Here is a 17,267-nt window from a genome sequence, read left to right as displayed (position 1 = left end):
ACTTTATAGATATGCTAAGTTGCCAAATCGGGTACGGGAATGGGAACGAGTACATGGGTACGAAACACCGGTACAGCAAAAAAAAAAATTGGGGGTTGGGTACGTTTTCAGGACGTTCATAATATATATGTATATACATATACACATACATACATACATATAGATAGATAGATAGATAGATGTACATCTATATATATACATATATGTATGTATGTATGTATATGTGTGTGTGTATATATATATATATATGTCTGTACATGTGTGTGTGTGTGTATATAAATACATAAATACATATATATATATATATATATATGCATACATACATATGTATATTTATATATATATATATATATATCAATGAGGCATTAATTGTTTGGGGAATTAATCGGCAAATCAAAATTTTTGAAAAAATCGGATTTATAAAAAATCGTAAAAAATTGCAGAAAAACAATTAAAAATTACTTTTTTATATATTTAAGGGCCATTTGCATAGCATAAAGATATTGTAGGCATATAAAACAGAGAGTTCAATACATGAATTGTAGAAAATAGATTTTGGTTGTTTATATTCATATCGCTAATTACATTTCACAAAACATACCACAACATAAATAATAATAACTAGATGATAACAGTTGTCAAACTGTCAATTACAATATAGTTTGCGACTTTGTACAAATTCCAAAATATAAACAAATTTATTGGTATTAATTAAGAATTTATAGATTTTTAATTTATTTAATATCTTTTATTAACATCCTTTATATATCGTTTTAAAAAAATATCCATTTTTGTGTTATTATAATAAAAAACAGTATTTAATATTTAAGTTGAGAGTCAATACATTTCATATATATTTTTTAAATAATAAATTTTTATTCTTATCATTAGGTTGACAAATTGGAATCGTTGAATTCGGTAAGTAGATATGATAAAAAATACATTAAAAATAAGGAAACAAAAAATATATAAAAATCATAAATATATATTAAAAATTAAACAAATTAATTATATATTAAAAATTAAATAATAATAAATATACATTATAAATTAAATATAAATATATTTACATTTAATAATGGAACTTAAGAATACACGTTTTTAATTTATTTCTTATTTTAATCTACAATTTTATTAAATTATATAATAATTGCATACAATTTAATAAATTACACACTAATATAATATATAATAATTTATATCTTTAAATTATTTTAATAATGGAACTTAAGAATACACGTTTTTAATTTATTTATTATTTCAATCTACAATTTTATTAAATTATATAATAATTGCATACAATTTAATAAATTACACACTAATATAATATATAATAATTTATATCTTTAAATTATTAATTATTAAATTATTTTAAATTATATATTAAAAATATAATAAATATAAATGAATATAAGAATTGTCGCTTATAAAGTTTTATAATCCCCCAAATTTGATGTCATAGTTTTTAATTTAAAGTTATCGATAAAATAAAGTTACCAAAAATAAGGAAACAATTGACAGCTTATAGCTTATTTTCGAGTGTTATTAATACATTGCGCTTATCACTGTAGAAAAATAATTTTTGATTTATAATATCCAGCTGAAACAAAACGGCGAGACAATACAAATTGTTTATCGATTTAAATTTCAGCAATATCGAATGTCATTTAGGGTTTTGCAGAGGTCGATTGTTCGCAAAAAAATCCAAGAACAAAAATTTTAAATCCTAACTGATTTCATGCAGACAAAACTTGGAATCAACCCATTTTCATGGGTAATTTTTGGCGTTTATGTCCCTTTTTTCAGACAGGCAGAAATTTTGTGATTACTAAACGTGATTTTGTTGTGTTTTGGCCGTGATTAATCATTCAAGGTCGTTGACTGACAGTCAACATCTTTTTGACGGTTTAGATGGGGAATAAAACGGATATATATATATATATATATATATTCGCACATGTGTGTGTATATACTAAGTCAGAAGGATTGAATTTGAATTCGAATTCGACAGCCATGAAATTCGGATGAAAATCGACAAGGTAAAAATTCAAAAAAAAAAATCGGATTAAATTTGAATTATATAATTTTGTTTATTTTTAAATATATGTAATGCTTCTAATAAATATATTATTATATTCCGCGTTGTGTACATACATACATATGTATGTACACACGCACATGTGTGTGTATATACTAAGTCACAAGGATCGAATTCGAATTCGAATTCGACAGCCATGAAATTCGACAAGGGAAAAATTCGAAAAAAAAATCGGATTAAATTCAAATTATATAATTTTGTTCATTTTTAAATATATGTAATATTTCTAATAAATATACTTATCATATTCCACATCTATTTACGGAAGCAGAGAGCAGCGTTTTATAATAAAATCTGCCTAAAATCTACAGAAAACCCTAAACGCTTTTCAAAAACCCTAAAAAAAATGCTTTTGAAATTTTTGCTTTAATAAAAAAAGTGATGTCCTGGCTGTACGAATTTATGGCCGGATTTGACCCATTTTTTTATGGAAGTTTGAAATTCGAAAAAAAATTTGCCGAATTTTGTGACTTAGTATATATATATATATATGTACATACATACATATATATATATGTATGTATGGCAAAAAAAATTTGGGGGTTGGGTACGTTTTCAGGACGTTCATAATAAATATGTATATATATACATACACATATATACACATATATAGATAGATAGATACATGTATATCTATATATATACATATATGTATGTGTGTATATGTGTGTGTGTGTGTATATATATGTCTGTACATGTATGTGTGTATATACATACATACATATACACATACATATATATATACATATGTATATACATATACATATATATATACATATGTATATACATATATACATATACATATACATATATACGCATATGTGTGTGTGTGTATATATATACGCATGTGTATATATATATACACACACACGCATGTGCGTATATATACACACACATGTGCGTATATATACACACACATGTGTGTATATATATATATATATATATATATATGTATGTATGTACATACAAACACACACATACACATATATATATATATGTACATACATACATATGTATATATGTATGTATGTATGTATGTACATATATATATGTATGTATGTATGTAAGTACATACATACATATATAGTACATACTACATACATACATACATATATGCATATGTATGTACATATGTATGTATACACGCATATATATATACACACACGTGTGTGTGTATATACGCATGTGTGTGTATATATATACACACATGTGTGTGTATATATGTGTGTGTGTGTGTACACACGTGCGTATGTGTGTGTGTGTGCGCGCACGCTAAACAAAACCATTACAAATTTCAAATTTTTAAAAACATAACATACTAATTTAGATTCAGTTTTCACTATCAAAAAGATCAAACTAGAATCACTAAACATTTCAGTGTCTAAAAACACGAACCCCGGATGCACCCACAGAAGATTCGTTTCAGAATCAGATTCTGGTATGTTTCGTACCTGGAATTGCCCGAAAAATCCCACAATTCAGCAACTTAATATATATGAAATCAGCTGAAACAAGCATATTTTAACTGATACAAATTTCATACTAACCCCCTTCGAGGTGTCACTAATTACATAATACTGGTATTGCACTGGAATGATGCTGGGTAATACAAAGGAATAATATGGTAAGTCACATTAATGGCTGTAGCTGTTGTTGCAAAAGCAAATCTGAATGTTTAAATGTCTTAGATGATGTTGGAGCTGATGCTACTGATAAGTAATTTCCGTAGTCTGTTCAAACAATCAATTCTCCCTCATTTCAAGCAACTTGACCACTGCTGAAGCAATTATTGCTGAAGAAGTCTGTTTTACAAAGAGCAGCATTATGCTTTTCAGCTTAACTTGTAAGGACAGCCTGGCCTTATTAACTGATGCTGACTTTACTGCAAGGAATACAATCCAAAACTGCTGTACAGAATAATATGAACTGTTGATACCAAACAGCCAGCAAAATGTATAGCGATCTTCAAAAGATGCACCAAAGATAATCTTCCAAACTTCAACGATGTCTTTGAAATCTTCATTTGATTGCAAAGGTAGAAATTTTATCTTTAAAGCTCCTCAAAATTGTCATACCAAACTATAATAGTTCGGTCAGCGAAGAAGGGTATAGAGTTGCCCGCAGAAGCTGCACCAAACTCCAAAAATTTACCTTATGAGGCTGTGCCTCTCACTTATAATTACGATACCAACACTAATATAAAATAATATCTTCAATTCATTATTTGCTTGTGAATCTTGTGTGAATCCACCTTGATATACTTCTTGCATTCAACACGAACTGTGACTCTGAACAATCACACCATATTGGCTAGGGGAAATCTTTCGCTCCTGAAACCAATCTTCGCCATAGGGTTTTTGTCTTAGTGTTGTTGTTGAACAAAACCTATTCAACCTCCACTATTGCAGTTTCACAAAAATATCAAATGCCAACACTGAATGAAACAAGTCTCCTCAACCTTCTTTTATATCCCTCTGTGGAACTTTCTAAAAGATATATTTAAAAATTACTTTTTAAATAATAATCCTTTTAGCTCCTTTTAAGTGACCTTATATTATTTTACTTTTTGAGCACTTAAGTCACTTAATGTCTGCCTTTTTAAAATAATTAAATATTAGTTGTCTTTTGATTTTATTTATCAACAACTTAATATTTAACTCTTTAATGATTGAATTATTTTCCACATCAGCCAAGCTTATGAAAAATGTTAAAATGGACCAAATAAGAATTCTGACCATGCCAAAGTATTCTTAAGCTCTCAGGATATCAATTCTTGTGAAAACTTGTGCATTCCAGAAATTGCAAACTTCTCCAAGAAGTTTGGAGAGCTCTTAAAAAGTCAAAGCTGTACCCAAAAAGTACCATGGTACTCACATTGATTTCTTGAGCTCACCGGCATTGCCAAAATTTCATCCTGAAAAGTCTAACGCTCTCCAAGAAAGTTGGAGTTCCCAAAGATATTGGAAAGGCCACAAAAAGGGGACATTACAAACATGCATCATGCTAACCATCCCATAAAGCTCATATGGCAAGGAGACAAAGAACAAAAAGCAATATCAAAAGATCTAAGGATGAAGAAAGCCAACCAGACTAATATATAGATATACAAATATCAATAAGAAAGTGCTGCATTGATTAAAGGAACGAGTAATAGCAGCTTTTATGTCCTCAGATATTTATGAGCCATCCCAAATAGTACATGTGTAATTTTTCTAAAAGGGGCCACCACACACCTATCAACCAGCCCATTAAAGATTGAGGCTAAGATATCCCCTTGCGGTATATCTATAAAACTGAGCATGCAAAACAATTCAGTCCATAGATGCTAAGATGCCAAATGGAAGCAGCCACATAATCATACCGTATGCCTCATTCAACCATACAATCACTCCATAAAACCAGATGCCAAGGACTTGAAAAAGCAAACAGACCAAAGGCTTAGATTTGACCAATTGTCTACACCAAATATTAACAATCACAAAGACCAAATCGAATCCCAACCACATGAAGGTTAAGACAAGCACATACCAATTTAAAATTTGCAGGCAGGAACTAGTTTATGCACCTGCAGACATGAGCAATAATGCAACACAGTGGCAACGACAAACTAATGGCACCCAAAAGCAAAGGTTGACACAAGAATTAAATAGGACATGGACTATGCCAACACATTGTATCTCAGTACTAGAATCTGGACAAACGCTAGCTTCCATTCAGTTCCATCAAGGGGCTCAAAAAATGAACATTATAATGATAGGATTCGACTAACAATTTCACTTTGGGTGGCCTCACCCAAACTATATCCATATGAAGTATGCTGCGGGAAGTAAATACAAAAGATGTAACAAGAACTAGTTTCTGAAATATGCAAAAGTGAGATCACCAAGGAAGCAAGTCATTAACCTGGTGAGCTTCCCACAACAAGGATTTGCTTCTAGACTTGACATATAAGCCTACACCAAGATGCCAAACCACGGTCTTTGGTGAGGTACTTAGTTTGCTTGTTCTTTGTAGCTGGTTCTGTAAGGATGATTTTTTCTGTATTACCCTCGAAAGACCACTACCTGAAGAAACTGAATTCAAGATTTTTTCTAAATATGAGTCTACACCAATGTACTAAACCAACCTTTGGTGAGGTACTTTTGTTCATCTAAACATTCTGCAGAGATTTGATTCCCTTTGATGGGCTACTAAGCAACTCTCCTAAGGAATTGAACCCACTACTTTTAATTTCTAATAGTGGTTCATATCAGAAGAACAAAACAGTGTCTTCTATGAAGTACCTATATTCATCATCGTTGCAGCTACTTCTGTTGAAAGATAGTTCCAAAGAATCCAGATTCCCATGTTGAACACCCAAAGACAGAGTTACAAGAATTGAATGAGGTTATTGCTGACTAAATTTATGGTGAGGATGAGACTCCCAGGGTGGAGACTACACCAAGGGAAGAACAGCTAAACTCAAAAGGATTGACAAAGAATATAAATGATGTTTACAGTATAGACCAAAGAGAAAAGGAACATCTCAAATTTTACCTTCACAATGCAACATCTCAAATTAGAAGAGAAAAGGAACCATTTTTAACAAATTAATGGGATTAAGGTTAGATAATTGAACTAAGAATGTCAAAGTTGCAAACACAACCTTGAGTAATCTTCCATGTCAAATTTGGGCAAGGTTTGAGAATTGAAACAAGCAATGAAGCAATGGGAAGCCAACTACAGAATTGCTTCCATTCCCATCATCAAAACTATATTTTATTACCACATTGTTAAAAAACCACACAGACATCCAATTTTTAAAAATGCACAACTTTTTTATTAAAGGAAACACCATTTTTTACATAGTCTATGTCCAAAGTAGTCAGTTTCTGTGAGTGCCAAGACAGGGCCTCTATCACATAAACTATGTCCACATTGCTTTCATTCCCTTTTTGAAAACTAGGTTTAGTTCCCAAGCTGTTAAAAACTCTATGCACATCCAGTTAAAAAATTGCATTAAATACATTCACTTTTTTTTTTTTTAACACATCACTTTTCACATAACCTACATTCAAATTGGTCAAGTTTTGGTGAAGTGGTATAGAGAGGGCCTCTGCCATGAGGAAATTGAGGTATAAATTTTGTGAATTACACTCCCTTGTCTGGATAAGGATGGACACAGATCTCTTCCAGTTTGACAGAGTGGATGTGACATACAACATCTATCTGATCCTCCCACCAACTATATTTATGATGCTCAACAATATTTAGGACACCGCTTGGAAACTAACACCTGAACCAATAATATAGATGACATCATTATACTACCACTTGGCACTAGCCAACCAACTCTAGAGCTACAATTCAAGTGATAATAAAATGGTGACAAGGATGAAGGCAGCACAAGACAAAAGTACTAAGCCATAAGAACAAGGACCTAGTCCCTGAGGTTAGAAAAACTCATAAAATGATTGAAATAATTGTCTTGCCCATTATTTCTTGGGAAACTGCCTGGAAAAAGCTTGAAAACATTCCAACAACAAAAAATGTCTTAGGAAGTACAAAAATTGAAGGAGCATTTGAGGCATGTAAGGGAATTAGGTCGAAAGTGTCCTTTAGATGCCCCAGATGGCTTTTGTATTATATAAGGGAATTAGAAATTTTCAAAATACAAAAGTCATCGAACAGTTTATGATGAAACTGTTGATTTTGTGTTGCTGATAGAAAAATATCAGTTCTTGTGCAGGTTCAGGGATCTAAAATCACATTATCGAAATGTGCCAATGCTCTCTCTTGGCATCATGGCTCTGCTCCTCAATGTAGGTATAATTCGGCCCCATTCCAGTGACATGGATCAAATACTTACTGGCTGCCTCCCAAACCAAAAGGGCAGACTCATATTCCAAGTTTCCTTTCTCCTACTAGAGCTACACCAACCTTGGATTTTAAAAGAGTTTCTAGGCGAAGTGCTTTGCTTCCTCCTAGGATCTCCCAGCCTGGCCTCTCCAACCTTAGCCACTACCTGGTGTGCATTATCAGATCTTTCATAGTGACTGCCAAGAACGATTAATCGCCAAAATTGCAAAACACCACTGCTGGTGATTTTTCCTCCAAGGCAATTGTGTTTTTATAAAAAATCATGATCAATGTTTGTTGACTGATTTCTTCCCACTATATATGTTAAAATTGCATTTAAATCATGTGCTGCAATTTTCAACAATTTTTTAATCCATTCCACTATTTTTCTTTGCGATCAGGATTTCCAATATTGTTTTTTATTCTGCACAATAGATTCAGCATCATTATTTAAAAATTCGAGCATAGTTAATAAGAAAAGGAGAAGGATTGCAATTTACAACAGATATGCTACCATTTCATGTTTTAGGAGTCTGGCTCAAATCATCAATTCTTCAAACCCTAAGGAAAATCACTGCTTCTAACAAGAAGTGTATGATTTCAAAGAAACTCGCTGTAACTCACCCACACATTGACACTGGAAACTTATGTTACCAGCATGTGTATAAGGAAAGTTCTGAAGTCAACAATGGAGGATGCAATTCCCTTGGGCTCTATCCCTTAGCAATTCACTTTGATCTTCATTAAGATCTTCCTCGACAACCTTTATTGGTCATTTAACAGCCACACTTTCATGGCCACCAACCTCCTGCAATCAGCTTCTGAAAAGTAAGATATAGAACTATGTGAGGAATTCCAATCCAAACTAAGGCATTAGCTCTAATAGTCAAATTTTAAGTTTAAAACAGTGCTCCCTGGGAACACACCCCTTGCCTTGGTACCCCCATTTTCTGCAGGGGGCATTTCAGGGACTCGGGGATGCCTGGGAAATGGTTCCTCCCCATCCTCAAACTCGTGATTCACACTCAAGCTTTGGTTTTAATATAGACCTACCAGTTGCATCTGCTGATTAAAGACAAGCATATACTTTCTATGTTTTTGTCATATTATAATTGAAACATGGAGCCTTTGGACATTTGGTTATAATTCTTATATAATATATATGCACATTGAAAATGAAAGCATTTAAATTTTGCTAATTTGTTTGTCAATTCTCATGTGAAATCTCAATTCATGTCTAATGCTATGTATTAAGCTTCTAGAATGTCTATGATGAATCCTTTATCAATGTTGTGATATGAATATTCGACTCATGTTATGTTAATTTGGACTCTTATTGAAGTAATACAAAAGATAAGGGCCTAAGAAGTAACACTTATTTTTATGAGAAGCCTTAGTGGGTCATCTATGTTTATAGTACATCAAGAATTTGAATTAAGGTTTGCAAAACTGGAGCTAGGTCTAACATAGATTTATTGACTCTAAAACCTTAACTGGGAAACTCTTCTTCCAGTATGAAGTGGGAAGCAGTCTTAAATACCCTGCACAACAATTACTTTATTATGTAGCATGATAAAAGATCACATGGCCCACTGTGCAACATCTGATCCACTTTGCAATAGATTAAGAAATGTGTGTTAAATTTATGGATCAGAATTAATATCTATCTTGTTCTATGTATTACTGATTAAAATATAAATCTGACTATAATCGTTTGTATGGCAGGTGAGAGGAGCATTTATTATTTTCTATGTCCTATCTCAAGAATGCCACTCACTATAAGTATATAACAAATGGGGCACGGTCAAGCAATGCCTTGATCAGTCATGACCGATCGTGCCTTTTTGTTTATACTAACAAATGCATGTTATCGTAAATGCCAATCGGTGTGGAGTAGGATTATAACCGAAGTCCATCGCTATTTACCCAACGCTAACAGCCGATAGTATATCGGGGACTGTCAACGCTAACAGCCGATAGTATATCGGTGACTGTCAATGCTAACAGCTGATAGTTATCGGTGTGTTAGCCTTGACAACTGATAACTATCGGTGTAGACTAACACACCGATAACTATCGGTGACTAATATACTGCCACCCAATATATCATATGTATCCCAATATAATAATATGCAGCCCAAAATAATATGCAACCCGGTATATATATATTAATCGGTGTTTATCAATATTACTGTTAATCGATATACATTTAATCAATTTAATAATAATAATAATAAATAACATAATGATATATATAATTAAATGTTGAAGGCCTTAAGGCCAATTTAACATTTAATTTTATCCGACTGAAGCTATAAATCATCAACACTCCCTCTTAGCTAGGGAGGATAAAAGGTATTGGGAGCAATATCATAAATCGTATGATGCTTATCTTGGGACCATAGTTTCAAGATGTGAATTGCCTCTGTCGGCGATTCTATTCACAAACTCTTGGGTGGATTGCCTCTGTCGGCGATTCTATCCATAAGCTCTTGTGTGGATTGCCCCAATCGGCGATTCTATCCACAAGCTCTTGTGTGGATTGCCTCAGTCGGCGATTCTATCCATGAGTTCTCACGTGGATTGCCTCAGTCGGCAATTCTATCCATGAGCTCTCACGTGGATTGCCTCAGTCGGCGATTCTATCCATGAGCTCTCACGTGGATTGCTTCAGTCGGCGATTCTATCCACAAGCTCTTATGTGGATTGCCTCAGTCGGCGATTCTATCCACAATCTTGAGTTATTGTAAGATCGTCACCTTCCAATAACCTCAAAAATACAAGTGGAAATCATTTGGAAGTCGTCACTTCCTTATGATTTACACAGGCCCATAAAATAATTAATATTTACAATTTTTACCTCAGAAGTGCTTAATCTTTATTAGTAAGCTCCCTCTCCATCCCAAGGTATCTTGAATTTCTTCTAGAGAACATACTTTTCTGAACATACGTCTGAATTTCTGACTTCAGCAAGGGACGCTTGTAGTTTAAGTTTGAGAGGACAAGTTCTTGCAATGTGGCCATATTCATCACATATGAAACATTGTACTTTAGAGAAGTCTCTAGGCTTCTTGAATGATCGATTACCATATGTCTTTTTGTCCTTTTTCCTTTTCAAACTAGAGACTAGAACTTGAACATCTTCATCAACGGGTTTCATGATTCCTCTTGATATTAGGTTACACTCTTCTTGAATGCAGTCAGCTTTTAGTCTGTCAAATTTGGGAACTTTGGACCGAGCACTAACTCCTTGTCTAAAGTTTTCCCATGAGATAGGGAGCCCATTTAGAGTTATCATAGTTAGCTCCTTATTATCATAAATGTGACCAATTGATGAGAGCTGGTTCCTTAATTCTGTTATCCTCATAAAATATGAAGTGATAGTTTCTTCTTTACTCATTTTAATATTAGAAAGTTGATTTTTAAGTGTGAGGATTCTGCTCGTGTTGTTAATCTCAAACATGTCTTTCAAGGCTTTGAACATGTCATATGCAGAATCTAACCTTGTAATGATAGGTAGTAGATGACTCTTTACTCCATCTACTAATAACTCCATTGCTTTAATATTGTTCTTTTCCCACTGACTCTGTTCGTCTTTTCCATCAGGTTTAGAAGAATTCTCTATTATTGTTTTTAACTCATTCTTCCTTGGTACCAACATCATTTGTAGTTTCCATGAATCATAGTTTGAGGCACCTTCAAGTCTGTCTTCGAATCTGATTCCATTCGTCATTTTAAAATACAAACTTTCAAGGAGATATCAATCTGATCTTAATCGGATCTTCCTTCAGGCGGTTAGGCTTTATAGAAGGAAACTTGGCTCTGATACCATGTTAAATTTATGGATCAGAATTAATATCTATCTTGTTCTATGTATTACTGATTAAAATATAAATCTGACTATAATCGTTTGTATGGCAGGTGAGAGGAGCATTTATTATTTTCTATGTCCTATCTCAAGAATGCCACTTACCATAAGTATATAACAAATGGGGCACGGTCAAGCAATGCCTTGATCGGTACTTGATCGTGCCTTTTTGTTTATACTAACAAATGCATGTTATCGTAAATGCCAATCGGTGTGGAGTAGGATTATAACTGAAGTCCATTGCTGTTTACCTAACGCTAACAGCCGATAGTATATCGGTGACTGTCAATGCTAACAGCCGATAGTTATCAGTGTGTTAGCCTTGACAACCGATAACTACCAGTGTAGACTAGCACACCGATAACTATCGGTGACTAATATACTGCTACCCAATATATCATATGTATCCCAATATAATAATATGCAGCCCGAAATAATATGCAACCCGGTATATATATATTAATCGGTGTTTATCAATATTATTGTTAATCGATATACATTTAATCAATTTAATAATAATAATAAATAACATAATGATATATATAATTAAATGTTGAAGGCCTTAAGGCCAATTTAACATTTAATTTTATCCAACTGAAGCTATAAATCATCAACAATGTGCAATGTATTTGCAAAGCTGGTACCATTGCGAACAAGGTTTGGGTGTCAAATAGCTCACTAACATTCAACTATGCATCAGTGCTATAAAGCCATACATGGATAAAGCAACCCCTTAAATTTCTAAGTGGCATGTTATGGTGAGGTATGACTTAATGCTCAGTAAATTGCATGAGTTATTTGTAAATTCTTGGTTGAATAATTCAGATTGATACTAAAGTTTATTTATGATAGGAATATATAGTAAATGGAGATGAAACGATCTTGATGCAGAATTAAACATGACTATACCAAAAAGAATTGTGTTGTTAATGTTGTTTGCATTATGCTCTATTTGTAGATCATAGGAACTCTAAAATTAAGTTAGCAGTTTATGAGTTAAAAAAGAAGAAGATTAATTATATTATGTTACAAAGCCAGTGAACTGGTATGTGCTGCTACCTTAAATCAATATATCGAAAAAAAACAGTCAACCAGTTTTAAGCTGGCATTACACGTGAGGCTTACAACTAAATATGAAGGAACACCAACTGAATGCATCCTCACACAAAAAATTGCAATCCAACTATTCACATTCTTCCTTTCTCGCAAATAGGGCCAACAAACTACAATATATATGAATTGAATCCAAACTACCTCAATTGGTATATGTCTATCCACCAGCCTTGTTTGGCTTACTATCTTATAGGCTAACTTCCTTGTGCACCTTATAGGCTATAGCTTTCTTGTGCACCTGCTATATCATTACTTGAAAATATGTATGCTTTATCATATATAGCTATTTCTATAATTAATGACATTATGTTAAAAAATTGTTCACATAACCATTCACACCCTCTGCTCTCTTGGTCTGAACCTTTTTTTTTTCCAGTCTGAACATCTTCATCATTGCATGTTGTCTTTATAATTTGCATGTTCTAAAAACTACATATCTTGATACAAATACTACTTTAATCATAATATATTGTTTCCACGCATCCTCTTCCTTATTTCCTTGCAAGCATTGTTTCATGTGCTCAAAGCATGGCTTTATTAACTCAATTATTTAAATTATTGTCTGTAATAACATATACTCAAAACCGAGTGTGCAAACATCCACCTCAGAACTAACAGAATTATGATCTGCATTCAAACCGACTAACCATCCTTACCAGCATTAGTTATAGATTCATTGAGTATACAATGAAGACTAGGTTGAGATAAGCAAAGTTAAAAGATGTTGATTACATTCATACATATTTTCCTTCTCTCCATTCAAAGGAAGAACTAAAAAAGGACCCTTCAAATTCATAGAATTCAGAACCTGGGAGGATTCTTGCATCCTCTTTTACTTAAGATGGCCAAATTTCCAATGAGTTCTTCCTTTGTACAGATTTAATAAGAAACAGGTCAACAATGGGAACTGCTTTGTCTGCATCCACATCTAGGTCTTTATGGCATGCGCTCCTGCAAGTGGTTCTTGCCATAAGGTTGCACCCAGCTTAGTTGATGTTTTGTTATATTCTATAGAAAGGCGAAACTATGATGACAACTACTAATTTTGGGGCTTTCCAAGGCTCAAACCTCTCCATTTTGACACTTTGTGCTGTAGATTTTAAAGTTTTGATATTCTGTCCTGCAGGTTTTAAGTTTCAACATTATTGTACTTCCAAAACATGCATAAGCTATGGTAAATAAGTATTAATTTATCATCATGTAAAGTAAATTATAAATTTCTGAATGTGGGATCGCAATGTCACTAAGTATTCCACAATAAGAATGTGATCTGCAACTATGAATTTATAGAAAATTGTAAAACCCCAAATCATTAAAAGTGAACACCCGGTACATCATCAATCAATACACACACAAATGTAACAAATGTAATGAAGCATCCATCATGCCATCACTTAGCCAGGTTCATGACAAATGGAATAAAATGAGTTACACAAAGAATCCATCACATCATCATGCAAGTAGTCACATCACCAACACAAACCTGCACTCATGTTTTGTCTAAATTGCTTGAAGGATTCAATGAAACATTCCTCTAAAAGGCATGTGACACGTGCCTTTCTACTTAGACTATCTGTCTAATGTGTCTCTATTTCAAAACACCCACCTAGGACTTGAAACCAATCTCATCCAAACAAGAATACAGAGGTACAACCATTAGCCTCTTCACAATAAAGGCCCTATCTTTGCTACTAATTCCCAATTATTGTAACGTTGACTGTGATGTTGTCACCATTTGCAGCCATTACTGTTGCTACCATTGCAGCCATGACCCAAATGAAAAAGAAAAGGATCGGCAAACAATCTTTTATCTGTACTAGAATGGAATTTTGGTATCTTCATAGGTACTTGTGGAAGTGTCCTCCATGAGCTTTTGACAAATTATTCTCGAAAATATTGTGATAAGGACCTAAATTCTTTTTGTGAAATTAAAATTTTGAAATACAATAAGCTGGCAAAGGCATAACAAATCATATTTCTACAGAAGAAGATAATGTTACCAAATTAACTTGCCTACCAGCTTTGAATATTTAGATTAAACAAATCAAACATTGCGAATAAAAAACAAACAAGGAAAGGATGTTCACAGACCTCATTCAATGAGTGTGCAAGTGCTTCCTCCCCCAAAGAAGCATAGATCGTTACTACTGTAATGTTACGACGGAAGCAACCCTATTTCATATGTCCAAATTTGCCAAAAGTTATAATAAGAAAGAAAAAAAATACTTTGCAACAAGGATAAAAGCATTTTATTATAGACAAATTTTTAGTTTGTATCAGGCATATAAGTGAGTTTATTCCAAAGAGAATCCTCATGTTCTAAAAATCAATAGTTCCATTGTCAATGCCTTTTTCACTGGGTTTGGAAGTTAAAAATAAATCATTTACCAATTTACAAATGAATTCAGTTTCATATCAATCATTAATAGCTGGACTATACATATTCTAAGTGTTGAAATCCAGTTTTGTTTTCTATCAAAAATCATAAGAGCAACTAGCTGAGAGAGAGAGAGAGAGAGAGATTTAAACCCACACATTCACATTAAAATCCCTGCTTTAGAAAAGGTGGGCTTTGATTTAAGAAAATCCCAGTCGAAATACCATAACCAAAACAGGAAAGATTCGCAACTCACATGCAAGGCAATTAGCCATTCTGCTCGAGTCTCAGCAAAAATTGCAGCACGCTCACCTCTTTCATGGCCAAGTTCTACCAAGCCTGATGCAAAGTTACATGCACGTTCAAATGCACGAGCATAATTTATCCAATCATACTTTCCTAAATGTAGTTTTTCAAACGATCTACCCTCTGGGCTGAATTCTGTTTCTCTGCTGATAAGCTTCCTGCTTCCAAGTAAAGGCACATAGCCATGTTTTTTACATGATTTCTCAAAGAGGTATGCAAGGGTTGAAGCTCCTTCAAATGGCATTTCTACAGGGGAAGGAAAGTGATAGCTCCGCATCACGATAGCACCATCCCCATCAACTTCAGCAGGCACTCCACGCAGCTTTCCCTTTTTTCTATTCCTAAATATATAGGAGAACAGCAGAGGAACAAGCAGGCTAACAAGGAAACCACCCATTTTTGTAAGAGAGTCGTATTTCTGTACAGCTGTTGAAGAATCTCTATCTGCTAGAGGCTGCAACAAGGGTGCAGTTGAGTCACGTGAATCAGCAGCTGCCATTTGAATTTTGCAGGTGCTGAGGAGACTGACTTGGAGAGGACAACAGATGCGTAGTCTTACCCCTCGGTCATTTTCAAATGTGTTATAATGTCAGATTGAGATATCTTTAACCTCAAGGGCAATTCCAGACTGTCCCCGACACAAATAAAAGCACAATCTTTCTTCTCCCTATAATGAAAAATATACAAAATTAATAAAAGTGAAACCAAAAAATGACGTTATTGATTTTAAATAAGTGAATATCTTCATTAAAATTCAAAAAGCACTTTTGACAATTTTATAGTCGGCATGAACACAAATAGAATAGGCTAAAGCATGCAAAGAAACATCCAACTGGGTTTTCTAAAATTGTGATTTATAAATGATGAGATCATTGACAATTAAATTGATATATGGTTAATTCCTAGGCTACAACATTTGAAGAGTTACTTAGCACGGTAAGTAAATTAACATGGTTTTGCCAAAAGCTTTATCTTTCAAATGACGAGAGCATTGACAACTAAATTGATATATGGTTAATTCCTAGGCTACAACATTCGAAGGGTTACTTAGCACGGTAAGTAGATTATTACGGTTTTGCCAAACGCTTTATCTTTCAAATTAACATAAAATTATTTCACTTTGTAGCTGCCATCTGCCAAGAGTTCGCAGCGGTTAAATGTGACTTAGTCACCTTGTAAATAATTATTTACTGGATCACCTAGTAAATTGAAAGTATTCAGATATTAAAGTTGTCATGTTTTGCGATTTGTCAACTTATCTTCGGGTACATCACCATCGTCAGGAAAATTAACACTATTCAAGGCTTATATGAGCAAAAACGGAAAAGAACTCAGGCCATAAAACAAAGCTCCAAATATCAGGTCGTGCAAAAAAGCAGGGTGTAACTTTGCAGAAGCTGATGGTTCCAATTTCCATGAACGTTGTAGCAAACAATGATAATTAAACTCTCGACAAAATGATTTTAACCGCTGTTTTGGAGTTTTTTTTAGAGATAGTTGTAAGTGTAAAATTCTGTCTAATGTTATTATACAAACTTTGTTAATCTTAAATTGTAAAGCTTTTGGAGAAAACCGTCTCAAATTTCTGCATCTGACATTTCGGATCACACACAGTGAGTAAGTGTGATCCATCAATCATAAGAAGGGGAAACAAGTGATAAAGGATC

The 17,267-nt window shown here is 33.4% G+C and overlaps 1 protein-coding gene across 1 annotated transcript in view; it reads right to left on the bottom strand.

Moving 5' to 3' along the window:
- The window catches only part of LOC131063379 (long chain acyl-CoA synthetase 9, chloroplastic), a 79,355-nt gene that overhangs the window by 61,315 nt on the left and 773 nt on the right, over positions 1-17,267 (bottom strand). The window contains exons 2-3 of the mRNA XM_057997180.2: positions 15,551-16,267; positions 15,009-15,089 (exon numbers count right to left, since the gene is read on the bottom strand). Of these exons, the coding sequence (XP_057853163.1) occupies positions 15,009-15,089; positions 15,551-16,099 (630 nt within the window). The 5' untranslated portion in view covers positions 16,100-16,267. The remainder of the gene's footprint in view (positions 1-15,008; positions 15,090-15,550; positions 16,268-17,267) is intronic.

This window comes from Cryptomeria japonica, chromosome 10 (assembly GCF_030272615.1).
Source record: "Cryptomeria japonica chromosome 10, Sugi_1.0, whole genome shotgun sequence".
In the NCBI taxonomy this organism is placed as follows: Eukaryota; Viridiplantae; Streptophyta; class Pinopsida; order Cupressales; family Cupressaceae; genus Cryptomeria; species Cryptomeria japonica.
Note: the sequence above shows the minus strand (reverse complement) of the source record. Positions and strands in the feature narration are given on the sequence as shown.